The following is a 14,210-nucleotide window of genomic DNA, read 5'->3' as shown; positions in this document are numbered from 1 at the left end:
TGATAAAGGCGAGGTTGATTTTTCCTGTATGAAACTGGTTTGAATCTTTTCCTTAATGTTTTTTCTAATACTAATTCAGATCTATAATTATAATTATTGATTAAACAACTAATTAGTGTTAGATGTTCTTATCTATGTCTTATCCATCAGCTGCAGCCTCGAGCTTCTATTGGTATCAAATAATAAATGTTATAATCTATGTATTTATGCACATTCAGCAAACCTAAGATGTTATTGTCAGCCTTATTCTGCTGCATTAGCCATGGTAGCTGTTGGCCATTTTGTGCTGTTTAGCTATGGGCAGCACTAACAAACACCATCTCCACATGGGGACCTATCAGAAACCAAACTGAGCAAGTTATTTCTCTGTTGCCTGACTGCTCTGGACATAGCTGAGTCATTGTCCACATTTCCAGGTTGGTCAGAGTTGGAGCTGGAATAAAACAGATTCCCCAGGGGCACGGCTTGTTGTGCAGCACAAGCCTTCAGTCCTATTGCAGGAATGGTGTCAGGACCCATTGCCTTTGTCGTATCTACTGTGTTCAGCTGTTTCTTGATGTCCCGTGCAGCGAATCAAATTGGTTGAAGACTGACATCTGTGATTCTGTGAACATCATAATGACAGTGAGGTGGAACATCCACTCGATACTTCTGGCTGAGCATGGTACAGATACTACAGCCTTGTCCTTTGCACTGATGTGTGGGGCTGTTCCATTATTTAGGATGGGATATTTGTGGAGCCCTCTCCTCCAGTGAGTTGTTTAATACTCCATCACCATTTATGACTGGATGTGGCAGAGCTCAGATCTGATTAGTCGGCCTTGGGATGACTTTGCCCTCTCTATCAGATGTTAGTCCTGCTCTTTGGAATACAAGCAGCCAAGTGCAGTAGATTTAACGGGTTGCCATCAATTTTAGGTTCACATTGTCCTAATGTTAGCATGTTTACTGCACTCATCGCTGAACCATTGATGGGCTTGATGGTATTGGGAGACTGAGGGATTATCCAGGGCAAAAAAGTTGCAGATTGTGTTTGAATACAATTTTGCTTCTGCTGTTGCTGTGGTCTACATCTCCACATGAGTACCCAGTTTTGAACTGCAATACGTGCAATGTAATTGTGCTGCCTGTCCCCCAGTTCACACCGAGTCCCCATCGCCCCTGTACACAGTGACCTACTCTGGGTTCTGACGTGGTAACACTTCCATTTTAATATTCTTAATGTTCTGAGGGTCTTTCCATGGTGTCATGTCTCCAATTTGTCACATTCCTCAAAACCCTTTAACATATTCATCTGAACCTTTTCCCTTCCAGTGGTGTCATCTTCTGTTTTTAAAGTGAATGTGTTTCTTCCTGTTTCTCTCTCTGACCATGATTAAGAGCTCTGTAGTGTCAGTGATTCCAGCCTTATGTAGTTTCAAAACCAATGAATTTGTGCACCTTGCGTTATCATTCACTTCTGGGTTTCATGATGCTCCATGTTGGACGGGGTGTTTGAGTACGTTTTACACACGTCTTTGGAATTTATTCACAAACTGAAATTGCTGAAGAAATGAAGGAGGTCTGGCGGCATCTGTATAGTGAAAGCAAAGTTAACCAGTTGAATCCAGTGACGATTTTTCAAAGCTCCTAGTTTCTCCAGCAATTTGTGTTTTTATTTCCGATTTCCAGCGTCCACAGTTCTTTGATTTGTTGAAAATTTATTTTGAGCCGATTCATATCTGGGGAAAGAAAAACCAAAAGAACTGCGGATGCTGTAAATCAGGAACAAAAGCAAAGTTGCTGGAAAAGCTCAGCAGGTCTGGCAGCATCTGTGAAGGAGAAAACAGAGGTAGAGGATTGGTTGACTAGTAGAAAGCAAAGAGTAAGTGTAAATGGGTGTTTTTCTGCTTGGCGGTCAGTGGCTAGTGGTGTGCCTCAGGGATCAGTGTTGGGACCGCAATTGTTTACAATTTACATAGATGATTTGGAGTTGGGGACAAAGTATGGTGTGTCAAAATTTGCAGATGACACGAAGATGAGTGGTAGAGCAAAGTGTGCAGAAGACACTGAAAGTCTGCAGAGGGATATAGATAATCTAAGTGAGTGGACAAAGTTCTGGCAGATGGAGTGCAATGTTGATAAGTGTGAGGCCATCCATTTTGGTCGGAATAACAGCAAAATGGACTATGTTTTAAATGGTAAAAAATTGCAGCACGCTGCTGTGCAGAGGGACTTGGGTGTCCTTGTGCATGAATCGCTAAAAGTAGGTGCAGCAGGTAATTAAAAAGGCAAATGGAATTTTGTCTGTCATTGCTAGAGGGATGGAGTTTAAAAACAGGGAGGCTATGCTGCAGCTGTGTAGGGTCCTGGTGAGGCCACACCTGGAGTACTGTGTGCAGCTTTCGTCTCCTCACTTGAGAAGAGATATACTAGCACTGGAGGGGGTTCAGACGAGATTCACTCGATTGATTCCAGAGTTGAGTGGGTTGGATTATGAGGAGAGACTGAATAGGCTGGGATTATACTCATTGGAATTCAAAAGAATAAGGGGAGACCTGAGAGAAACATATAAGATTATGAAGGGAACAGATAGGGTTTAGGCAGGGAGGTTGTTTCCACTAACAAGTGAAACTAGGACTAGAGGGCATCGCCTCAAAATAAAGGAAAGCAGATGTAGGACTGAGGTCAGGAGGAACTTCTTCACCCAAAGTGTTGTGAATCTGTGAAATTCCCTGCCCAATGAAGCGTTTGAAGCTACCTCGCTGAATGTGTTTAAGGCAAGGCTAGATACATTTTTGAACAGTAAAGGAATTAAGGGTGATGGTGAGCGGTTGGGTAAGTGGAGCTGAGTTTCAAAAAAAGATCAGCCATGATCTTACTGAATGGTGGGGCAAGCTCGAGGGGCCGGATGGCCTACTCCTGCTCCTAGTTCTTATGTTCTTATCTTCTTAACGTTTCGGGTCCGATGACCCTTCCTCAGAACTGAGGAAGTTCTGATGAAGGGTCACCGGACCCGAAACATTAACTCTGTTTTCTCCTTCAGAGATGCTGCCAGACCTGCTGAGCTTTTCCAGCAACTTTGTTTTTGTTCATATCTGGAGAAACTCAGCAGGTCTGAATGCATCTGTGGAGACAGAGAAACAGAGTTAACATTTCAAGTCCAGCGTGATCCTTCTTCAGAACTGAAAAGGTTTGAAAAATGGACTTTTTCATACCTTGACAGAGGTGGAGGAGGGGTGACAGAGAAAAGAGGGTGTTTATGGGCAGTGCAAAAGACAACGGGCTTTCAATTGCAGTGAAAGAGAAACAGATGTAAACAAAGATGTGAATGGGGGAGTTGGGTTCTCTCTGTTGAGTGCAAAATAAACAAGACACTAAAAGAAAAGATCCACAGGGAACCGGGGGGAGAATATGAGAAATAGAAAACAGTCATAATGGGGTCAGGCTGTGAAGTTATGGAATTGAATATTAAGACCTACAGGCTACAAAGCACAAAGTGTAAAATGAGGTGTTACTCTAACTTGGAATGTCCTTCATCGAAACATTGCGGGAGCCAAGGACCGAAATGTTAGCATGAGAGCAAGGTAGTTTATTGAAATTGGAAGCAATGAGAATGTCAGGGTTATTCCTACTGACAGAGTGGAAGTGTTTGACAAAGCAGTCTCTGTTTCGTCTCGCCAGCGTAAAGGAGACAGCATTGTGAACAGCAATGACAGCAGACTGAATTGAAAGAGTACAAGTGAAATGCTGCTTCACCTGGAAGGTGTGTTTTGAGTTGCTAAGAAAGGAGGAACGAGTCTGCGATCTTTTCAAACATCCAGCTTTATTTCTTCTTCAATATCGGCTGCATTGTTATACGTTAGGACCTCTGCAGCAACAGCTTTAATCGTGCTTTTTAAACTTTTTCTGGTCAATTTACTCGCAAGCTGCTCCCAACATCCTTAACTACAGAGTCTAGGCAACAGTTTGTTTGTCATGTATGCTCCTGTCTGCTTTGAACTGATATCTGTTATTTCAAATGTACTTGCAAGTCTGCTGTTTGTAATAGAATTTGTAAATTTAACCCTTGTTATGCTGCAGCTTAATCAAACAATTTTCAATGTACTCCACAACTTCCTCGTTTTTATACATCTATTCAAAAAATTAAAGATCCAGTGAGCCTTCTTCACAACATTTTTCACTTGCCCCACCACCTATTATTTCCTGTCTTCTGCGTCCCTCTCTCCTTAAACAGGAGGGTTATATTCGCCAGTCTTCTGGGACTCTCCCTGACCCGAGCAATTCCTGAAAGATCACCAGCAAAGCCAAACAATCTCCTCACCTATCTCCTTAGAATTATGGCGTGCAGTCCATCTGATCTGGTTAATTGATCTACCTTCAGACCTTTCAGCTTCCCCAGCACCTTCTCCTTACTGATGGTCACCACACTCATCTCTGCCCTCTGATTCGCTTGATGTTCTGCCAGGCTGCTGGTGTCTTCCACCGTGAAGACTGATGCAAAGTACCTATTCAGATACTCTACCATTTCTATGCTTCCCATAACTACTCCAGCCTCATTTCCAGCAGTCCAAAGTTGGGTCTTGCTTCTCTCTCTTCCATGTTATATATCTAAAGACCTCTTGCAATCTTCTTTTATATTATTAACAAGCTTACCATCATATTTCATCTTCTCCTCCCTATTGCTTTTATTATTTATCCTAAGGTGGTATTTGAAGTCTTACTAATCCTTTGGATTTCCAATAGTCTTCACCACATTGTATGTTTTCTCTTTTGCTCTCATGCTGTCCCTGACTTCCTGTATTATCGACAGCCGTCTTGTCCTCCCCTGAGTATGCTTCTTCTTCCTTGGGAGGAATTTAAAATGTGCCTCCGAATTATCTCAAGAAACTCCTGCCATTGCTGCTCCATTGTCTTCCCTGCTCGGCTTCCCTTCCAATCAACTCTGGCCAGTTCCTTCCTCCTGTCTTTGTAGTGATGTTCCTCAATTATAATCACGTCACATCCACAAATGAGCAATATATCTAACTGAAAGAGGGAGGTTTGAGAGATGAGATACCAAGCACTATTGTAAGATTTTTTAACAGGATATAAATAGGGAGAGAGACGAGACAGAGAGGGAATATGGATGAAGAGGTGTAAAAATAGAGAAAACTAGATTATTGACAGAAGTAAATGTACTTCGCTATTTTGGCAATTTCTGTGTGCTGTGGTCCTCTGTACAATGTATGTACAACAGAGTAACACGTTCACATTCTCTGTCTGATGCCAGAACTTTTATCTCCAGTAATATGACAGAAGCCAGCCATTGACAGAACCCAGCAGGTCAGTATATTTATTTCCTCGCAGCGTGTTAATTAATTGAAATAAGGTGGGACACCCGAAGCAAGAACTTATAACACACAAAGTGATAAGAATGAGAGACGAGAGCGTGGAAACCCAGACAGGGGAAATTCTTGAGAGAAAGGGAACAGAACACGTCAACTGAGAATCAAATAATGTTTAAATGTTTTATAAATTTTGTACATCGTATGCACCATATTTTGTTAATCATGTCTCCGTTGTTAACTCTGAATGTCTCATGCATACATGAACAGTCTTATCTATCTGCACACACTGACAGAGAGTACATATCAAATCATTTCTCCTCCATTCCAAACTATCGTGTTTTGTTTACATTGTCATCGCCATTCCTTCAGCCAAATATATTCTGTTCCTTCTCTGCATTTTATTTTATTCTGACTATAACAAGATATTGGTGTCTGGGGGATATCACTTTACTCCTGCCCAGTCTCCACAGCCACTGTCTCCTATTCCTTTCTGTTTCTTAACGAATCACATAGATGCTGTCTGTGACTCTTTAATCCCAATAAACAAGGCAATTGGAAATGTAACGCTTATTTTTGAGCTAAGGCCAAAAAAAAAATTGGTAAAGAAAAGGTGCATAAACTGTGCAAAAAAGTGTTTGCAACTTCAGAAGCAAATTATTGAATGTATTGTGTTAAAGATAAAATGTTGCCTTATTACAGCAATGAGAGGAAATTTCAGCGAAATCCACATTTCCTGTCTTTCTTCAGGGCAGTTGTGGCCAAAGACAGTTTTTAGATTGGCAGTTGTAGTGGGGGAGACTTCAGCGCAGTGACAACCTCTTGAATGGCTCTTAGGAATGTGGTTACATCGAGCATCTCATGTGGATAACACAACAGAATCATCGAGCCTGTGAAGAGAAAGCATCAACTTTCTCCTTTACGTCTAATATTGTGAGATAATTGGAGATGGACACTAAGACCAATAGCAAACAATGTCAGCATCCCACCCAGACCAGGTATTGTTGTTACATTAAAAGTGTTGTAGTGAAAGGGGTTAACTGGAGCTGTTTGTTCTGTGACTCGAATTAATATCAGTCTCCATGGATACTAACTGTGTCACTGGAGGGTTTCCCTCTTCTATTAATAAGGGGTTTCTTCCAATGCATTATCCCATAGTATCCGTGGCTGTGTCATCCTCAATACGATTGGGATCAGCAGCTCCAGAGAGAGGGAGAGATCAGAATGTATGAGCAGCATATTGGGATGTTCCAATAATGGATCAGAATGTGAGAACAATGGACTGGAATGTTACGACAATGTACCAGAATCTGACAGTAATAGATTGGAATATTCCAACAATGGACAGGGGTTTATACTACATCCTTTACTTGCTTTCTTTCGATAGGGTACCGTTACCGCAGCGGATAGAAGCTGTACTGATGATTATTCAAGCAGGTTACTATCCCATCCTCGCTATTGTTGGTGTTCCCGGTAAGTTTCTCTATCTCTTTCCATTTATTAATTCTGTAAGCCTTTGTAAACAGCATCTCAATTTCTATGTTCTGTATTTGGCAGAGATGAAAACTATTGTATTCACTTTCAATTACAAACTCAATTCTTATGCCATGGCTTCACTTACAAACATCTGAGGAGGAACAAAAGTGTTCATAATCACCATTGGCCCATTTTGTCCTGAGCTGATCTATATCACAATATTCCCTTTATCACCAACAATATCCCCAGTGTTCACTTCTGCCTCAGTGCTGTTTCTGAATAAACCATAATCTTCTCCCTTTCAGTTGCAGTTCTCTTCTGGCCACACTTGCAGTTACTAAAATTTTGATTGTATACTTATTCTTGTCTCTACCTGGACCTATGCCAGTTGCAAAGTGTGAAGCCAGTTTGATTCTAAAAAGAAGTGGTCACAGCTTTGTGTCACTGGTTTCAGCATAACCCAGCGATGGCCGTCAAATGACAGTTCATTGAACTGTTTAGATTCTAGAACTTTCCGAGTAGCAGTGGAGCCATGTCCATCATCTCCTAAATGCTGTGCTCTGATGTATTCACTTGGTGACAGAGGCCATCTCTCTTCACCTCAATCCCACTGACCCATGGCTGAGTGGGACACATTACTTCTGTCTCCACAGAAGAAGATACAGAAAATCTTCCAGAAATTCTACAGGACAGAGTGACTGTGAAAATGAGAAATTGTGGGAGATTACAATTCATAAAGAGGAATTGCTCAAAACTAATTGAACTGAAGTTTGGTACTTTGCTCTGGTACATCCCAGAGCATATACGGAGGTGGCAATAGAGCTAGTGAAAGAGTTACAGGGTCATACAGCTCTCCAGTCCAACCAGTCCATGTCAAACATAATCCCAAACTATCCTAGTCCCACCTGCCTGGGCTTGGCCTATATCTTTCCAACAGTTTCCTATTCATATACTTATCCAAATGTCATTTAAAACTTGTAACTACAAGAAAGAATTATTGATTACCATTCAAAATTCTTTAGATTCTGGAATTTCTGGTTCCTACAGAATGGAAGTAGCTGTTGTAGCCCAAATAAAAACTGGAATGAGAGGGAAATCAAAATAAGACTAAATTTTGAACAACTTGATGTCTGTTATTAGATCGGGTGGACAGTGGGAGCCTTTTTCCTCAGATGGTGATGGCTAGCACGAGGGGACATAGCTTTAAATTGAGGGGTGATAGATATAGGACAGATGTCAGAGATAGGTTCTTTACTCAGAGAGTAGTAAGGGCGTGGAATGCCCTGCCTGCAAAAATAGTAGACTCGCCCACTTTAAGGGCATTTAAATGGTCATTGGATAAACATATGGATGATAATGGAATAGTTTAGGTTAGATGGGCTTCAGATTGGTTTCACAGGTCGGCGCAACATCGAGGGCCGAAGGGCCTGTACTGTGCTGTAATGTTCTATGTTCTATGTTCTATGTTATGAGGAAAATATTGGAATCTTTTATGAGGGCTGTGAAAGCTAGACACTTGGGGAATCATGATGTGACCTGGCAGAGTCAACTTAGATTCAAGAAAGGGAAGTTATCTTTGGTAAACCTGTGGAGTTTATGTTAATTAAAGCGTCCACAAATTTCAGATGTGTGTCCAAATTATCCCCAGAAATGTCTTCCATTGCTGCTTCACCGTCTTCCCTGGTAAGATTCTATTCCTATTAACTCTAGCCAGTTCCTCCCTCATGTCTTTGCAGTTTCATTACTCAATTATAATCGTGTCACATCCAAATGTGAACAATACATTTAAAATGAAAGAGGGAGGTTTGAGAGATAAGACATGGAGAAAGATTGGAGTATTTATTAACTCGATATATGTAATATATGTATGAGAGAGAGAGAATATGGATGATGAGATGTAAAAATAGAGAAAACGAGATTATTGACTGAAGTAGATGTACTTTCCAGAGATAGTAGGAACTGCAGATGCTGGAGAACCTGAGATAACAAGGTGTAGAGCTAGATGAACACAGCAGACCAAGCAGCATCAGAGGAGCAGGAAGGCTGATGTTTCTGGCCTAGACCCTGCTTCTGAAGAAGGGTCGAGGCCCAAAACGTCAGCCTTCCTGCTCCTCTGATGCTGCTTGGCCTGCTGTGATCATCTAGATGTACTTTCCTATTTGTTTTGGCAATTCCTGTGTGTTGTGGTCCTTTGTCCAGTGCATGTACGACTGAGTAACATGCATATAATAGTTGAAGCATCCACACATGAGAACTAGTGGGAGTGGTGTATTTGAATTTACAGAATACTTTTGATATGGTTGCACACAGGTGAGTGACTAAAGTTGAAGCTGAGGGGTAAGGGGAAATATACTATATGGATTGAGAATTGTTTAATTGAGACAATACAGGCAGTCGAGCCCTTTTCCAGACTGAACGCTGTTACTTATGGAGTATCACATGTATCAGTGTTTGGACCACAGTAATTTGAAAGGCATACAAACAATTTGGATGTGGCCAGCAATCGCATACATCTCATTTTGTAATGATTAAATGGTGTGAGGTTGGGAAGTGTTGTTGTCCAAAAGGACCTGCATGTCCTGGATCATAGGTCGCCAAAATTAGTAAATACAAGGGTATCAATAATGAGGGAAGTAAATGGTATGTTGTCCTTTATTGTCAGATGATTCAAGTATATGAATAAAACCATATGTCTGCACTTGTAGAGCCTTGATGAGAGAGTCTTTAGGGGCATTGTGTACAGGTTTGATCTCTTTTGTAAGGAAAGATCTCCTTGCCACAGACACGATACAAATGGGTATCACCAGTCTAATCCCTGAGATGATGGTACCATGAGGAGAGAATGAAGAATCCGACTGTTTAATCTGTAGCGCTGTGAGAGAATAAGAGATTACTGCATTAAAAGTTGAAGGTTGGTGGTGAGCACTTATATCCACAAAAGACATTGACACGGTGGAAATCCCATACGTTACCCATGTAAGTACATGTGGATTTTACATGTAAAATGACACAGCCCCACAGCGATTGAGAGAGAAGTGCTGGATCTGAATGAAATCTCCCCACATTAATGTGTGACCCTACACTGAACGCCATGTTGTTCACAATCCCGACATCAGCCATAATACCCTCCTTCTGAAATGATTAGCCATTCCTACCAAATTCTGATCTCCATGGAGAACAAAAGTCTGTCTTGTCGGAGGATGCCACCTTGTGATTTTGCACAAAACATTAGGCTTCCCACCTCACTGCTGTAAAACTGCATTAAAGTACCATATGTGTACCACGAGCAACAGAGGCACGAGGAACTGCGTGAAGCAGACTATCTGTGCAGCCTCTGCTCCATTTGCTTGTCATGTTGGAGCATCAGTTACCTCACTCTGTTTCCATGGAAGTGACTGTAGGTGCTCAATGGCCTCCTCCTGTTCATATGTCAGTGACTCAAGGGGCTGTACAGCAGGGCCAAGTGCCTAATTGGACTTCCCCGGGTTCCTGTGTAACAGCTCGATGTGCGAACTATTGTGACAATGCTGGAACTGTAAGAGGTTATTTTGTTTTGGTTTCTTTTAAGGGAGAGATTGAATGAGAGGCACAACACTGTCTAGTTAAGACCATTGAGTAAACAGCTTGAGAGGCTTTGGGGATTTTCTTTTTTTAATGCAGCCTGAATGAGTGTGACGAGCTCTTACAGATTAGAATTTCTGAGTTTTGCTTTTCAGTTGCATCAGAAGAATTTGGGGTCTCAACAGAGTTGGAAGCTTCAGTGAATGTCTCCTGGCTGCTGAATTTTCTGTGGATGATTTTTTCTCCTCCTGGATTGGAGAACTGCATGTGAGAACCTCTGTCTGAACTTTATTTTTTATCAAAGTGTGCGTTTATGGGCTGTTACTATACTGGAACAGTTAATTAGTAATAGTTGCTGTAACTATTACATTGTTAGGTTCTCCAGCAGTTAGGCTATTCTAAATTCCTCTTTCTTTGGTTGTATTTTAACTACAGTGTTTAAATAAATTGTGTTTTGTTTAACATCTGTCAACTATTTCATTACCTTAGCTCTGAATAAATGTCAACAGAAAGGCAACATAGACTTCTGGGTAAGCGAATTTCCACTCCAAATGCCCTTTGAGAATTTCTTCTCATCTATCTTCTGGAATCAGAAAGTCATACAGCGCAGAAACAGACCATTTAGTACAACTTGTCCATGCTGACTAGATATATAATCTGATCTATTCCCATTTGCCAGTATTTGGTCCATATCCCTCTAAACTTTTCCTATTCATGTACCAATCCAGATACTTTTTAAATGTGTAATTGCACACACCTTCACCACTTCTAACAGCACTTTCTGTTCACACACCACTCTCTGCGTGAAAACGTTGCCCTAAGTTCCCTTCTAAGTCGTTCCCCTCTCACCTTCAACCTTTGCACTTTACTTTGGCCTCCCTTCTCCTGGGAAACGGACCTTGGTTATTCAGACTATTCATGCCCGTCATGATTTTATAAACCTCCGTCATATCACCCCTTTGCCTCTGACACTCCAGGAGAAAACACTTCAAACTATTTAGCGTCTCCCTACAGTTCAAAACATCCTGTCCAGGAACATCCTTGTAAATCTTTTTCTGCACCCTCTCAAGGTTAACAACTTCCTTCCTTTCGCAGAGCCAACCGAAATGTGCACAGTATTCTTAAAGTGGCCTCATCAACATCCTGTACAGGATCAACATGCCAAGCCAACTCCTATAGTCAATGCTCTGACTGATTAGGGCAATAGTGCCAAATGTGTCCTTCCCTATCCTGTCTACCTGCTACTCCACTTTCAAGGAGCTATGCGCGTGCACCCAAGGCCTCTTTATTCAGCAACACTCCCCAGGACCCTAGCATTAACTGCATAAGTCCTGCCCTGCTTTGCCTTACCAAATGCAAAACCTCTCATTTATCTAAATTAAACTCCAACAGCCACCCCTTGGCCCATTGGTCCATCTGATCAATATCCCATTGCACTCTGAGATAATCTTCATCGCTGTTCACTACACCACTTTTTGATGTCATCTGTAATCTTACTAACCATGCCTCTGATATTCACATCCAAATCCTTTATATTAATGATGAAAAAGGAGTGAACTCAGCACTGATACTTGCGGTACACAGCTGGTAACAGGCCTCCAGTCTGGAAAACAATCCTCTGCCTTCAAGCCAATTTTGAATTCAATTAGCTAGCTCCCCCTGGATCCCATGTGAACTACCATTACTAATCTGTCTACCATTCGGAACATTATTGAACACCTTCCTGAAGCCCATATAGAAAACGTCTGCCACACTGCCTTCATCAATCTTCTTTATCACCTCTTCAAAATAATCAAGTTAGTGAGACATGATTTACACTGCACAAAGCCATGTTTACTATCCCTAATCAATGCTTGCCTTTCCAAATGCATGTAAATCCTATCCCTCAGAATCCCCTCCAACAACTTACTGAGCAATCATGTCAGGCTCACTGATCTATGGTTCCCTGGTTTGTCGGGTCACTGTCGCCTTTCTAGTCCCACTCCTCCATTGGTCACAACAAATTTTAAATGTAACCAGGTTGGTGATGTGACCAATGATATAGGTCTCAGACTGGGTCAGGATTAGTTTAAGGAACGAATCAGGCATTTTTCTTTAATCTGCTAAAACAGCATGTTTATGACTAAAACAAATTTACTCAAACTATGATGGAAAGAAGAATGACACACATAGTTCACACACACACGCACGCACGCATGCACGCACACACACGTATGTTTGAAGACAAACTGAAATGTTAATTTGAAAGAATTTTGTCCACATGTTAGTTGAACTCATGATAAAAGGAAAAATGTGAGAGATTGTCCCAAATGTTATTCTGATTCCAAATTTATTCTGCTCACACAAGATGTTGGCAATGGGATTATTTCCTGGAACTGTTAGATTTAGCTGAATTCCCTTTGCTTCAGACGGTGGGGGATTCCAATGAATCCTCGTCATGAATTCTCCATGAGTGGTAAAGATGATTGGTGCGTTTTCATCTCTCATACATTGATGTGATGAGGAACAAAGAAATAGAAAGGGAGCAATAGGCCGTTGCTTTTGAGGCAGGTTACGTTTTTTTTTCCCTCTCTGAGTTGAATCGCACAACAATGCTATCCAACCCCCAAACTGGAACATGTGAGGTCTCCTTGAACATTGTCTAAATTATATGCTTCCATCACATTCCCTGCTCCATGTCAGTGCATCTTTGCTGCTGTCATACACAGAGCTATTTCCTTAGCAACAAATGGCCCCAGTTGATTTAAAGATATGTTTATATGTGCCTGCGTAATTTAAAAATAACATGTTTAATATCTTCACAATATCTGTGTTAAAATGAATGTGTCTTATACCTAAAGAAATACAGAAATTACTGGAAAAGCTCAGCAGCCTGGCAGCATCTATGAAGAGAAATTAGAATTAATGTTTCAGGTCAAGTGATCCTTCCTCAGAACCTGTTTTATTTTTTAAAATTATTTCCCCAGTTTTATTCTCCCATACAGGAGGAAATATCCGTCAGGTATTCACCATTTACACTCACCTCAAGATCTTACATAGTCAAGAGCATTTCTCGTTCTCAGGCCTAAACTGTTAATCCTCCAAATACTTAAAGCCTTCATCACAGGACAGTATATACAAGTTAGCCAGGAAGGAGCTGAAGAAAGGGCTTAGGAGAGCTATAAGGGGGCATGAGAAAACCTTGGCGGATAGGATCAAGGAAAACTCCAAGGCTTTTTACACGTATGTGCAGAACAAGAGAATGATCAGAGGAAGGGTAGGGCCGATCAAGGATTGTAAAGGGAATTTGTGCACAGAGCCTAAAGAGATAGGAGAGGTCCTTAATGAATACTTTTCTTCAGTATTCACAACTGAGAGGGACCTAGTTGTAGAGGAGGACGTTGTGAAACAGGCACGTAGGCTAAAGGAGGTTGATGTTAGTAAAGAAGATGTGCTAGCAATTCTGAGGAAGTTGAAGAAAGATAAGTCATTCGGGCCTGATGGGAGTTATCCAAGGATTCTATGGGAAGTGAGGGACGAGATTGCAGGGCCTTTGGCGATGATCTTTTCATCCTCACTGTCCACAGGTGTAGTGCCGGAAGATTGGAAAGAGGCAAACGTCATTCCCTTGTTCAAAAAAGGAACAAGGATAACCCCGGAAATTACAGAATAGTTAGTCTTATGTCAGTGGTGGGCAAATTATTGGAAAGGGCTCTGAGAGACAGGATTTATGATCACTTGGAAAGGCACAGTTTGATTCATGATAGTCAGCATGGATTTATGAGGGGTAGATCATGCCTTACAAACCTTATTGAGTTCTTTGAAGAGGTGACCAAACACACGGATGAAGGTGGAGCAGTGGATGTGGTATACGTGGATTTAAGTAAG

The 14,210-nt window shown here is 41.4% G+C and overlaps 1 protein-coding gene across 1 annotated transcript in view; it reads left to right on the top strand.

Annotated features, from left to right (window-relative positions):
- Positions 1 to 6,604: 6,604 nt before the first annotated feature.
- Positions 6,605 to 14,210, top strand: part of LOC125483829 (probable G-protein coupled receptor 139) — a gene marked incomplete at its 3' end in the record, with an annotated part of 69,976 nt that continues 62,370 nt past the window's right edge. The window contains exon 1 of the mRNA XM_048600524.1: positions 6,605 to 6,779. Coding sequence (XP_048456481.1) covers positions 6,605 to 6,779 — 175 coding nt within the window. The remainder of the gene's footprint in view (positions 6,780 to 14,210) is intronic.

This window comes from Rhincodon typus, chromosome 8, assembly GCF_021869965.1.
Source record: "Rhincodon typus isolate 14 chromosome 8, sRhiTyp1.1, whole genome shotgun sequence".
In the NCBI taxonomy this organism is placed as follows: domain Eukaryota; kingdom Metazoa; phylum Chordata; class Chondrichthyes; order Orectolobiformes; family Rhincodontidae; genus Rhincodon; species Rhincodon typus.
Note: the sequence above shows the minus strand (reverse complement) of the source record. Positions and strands in the feature narration are given on the sequence as shown.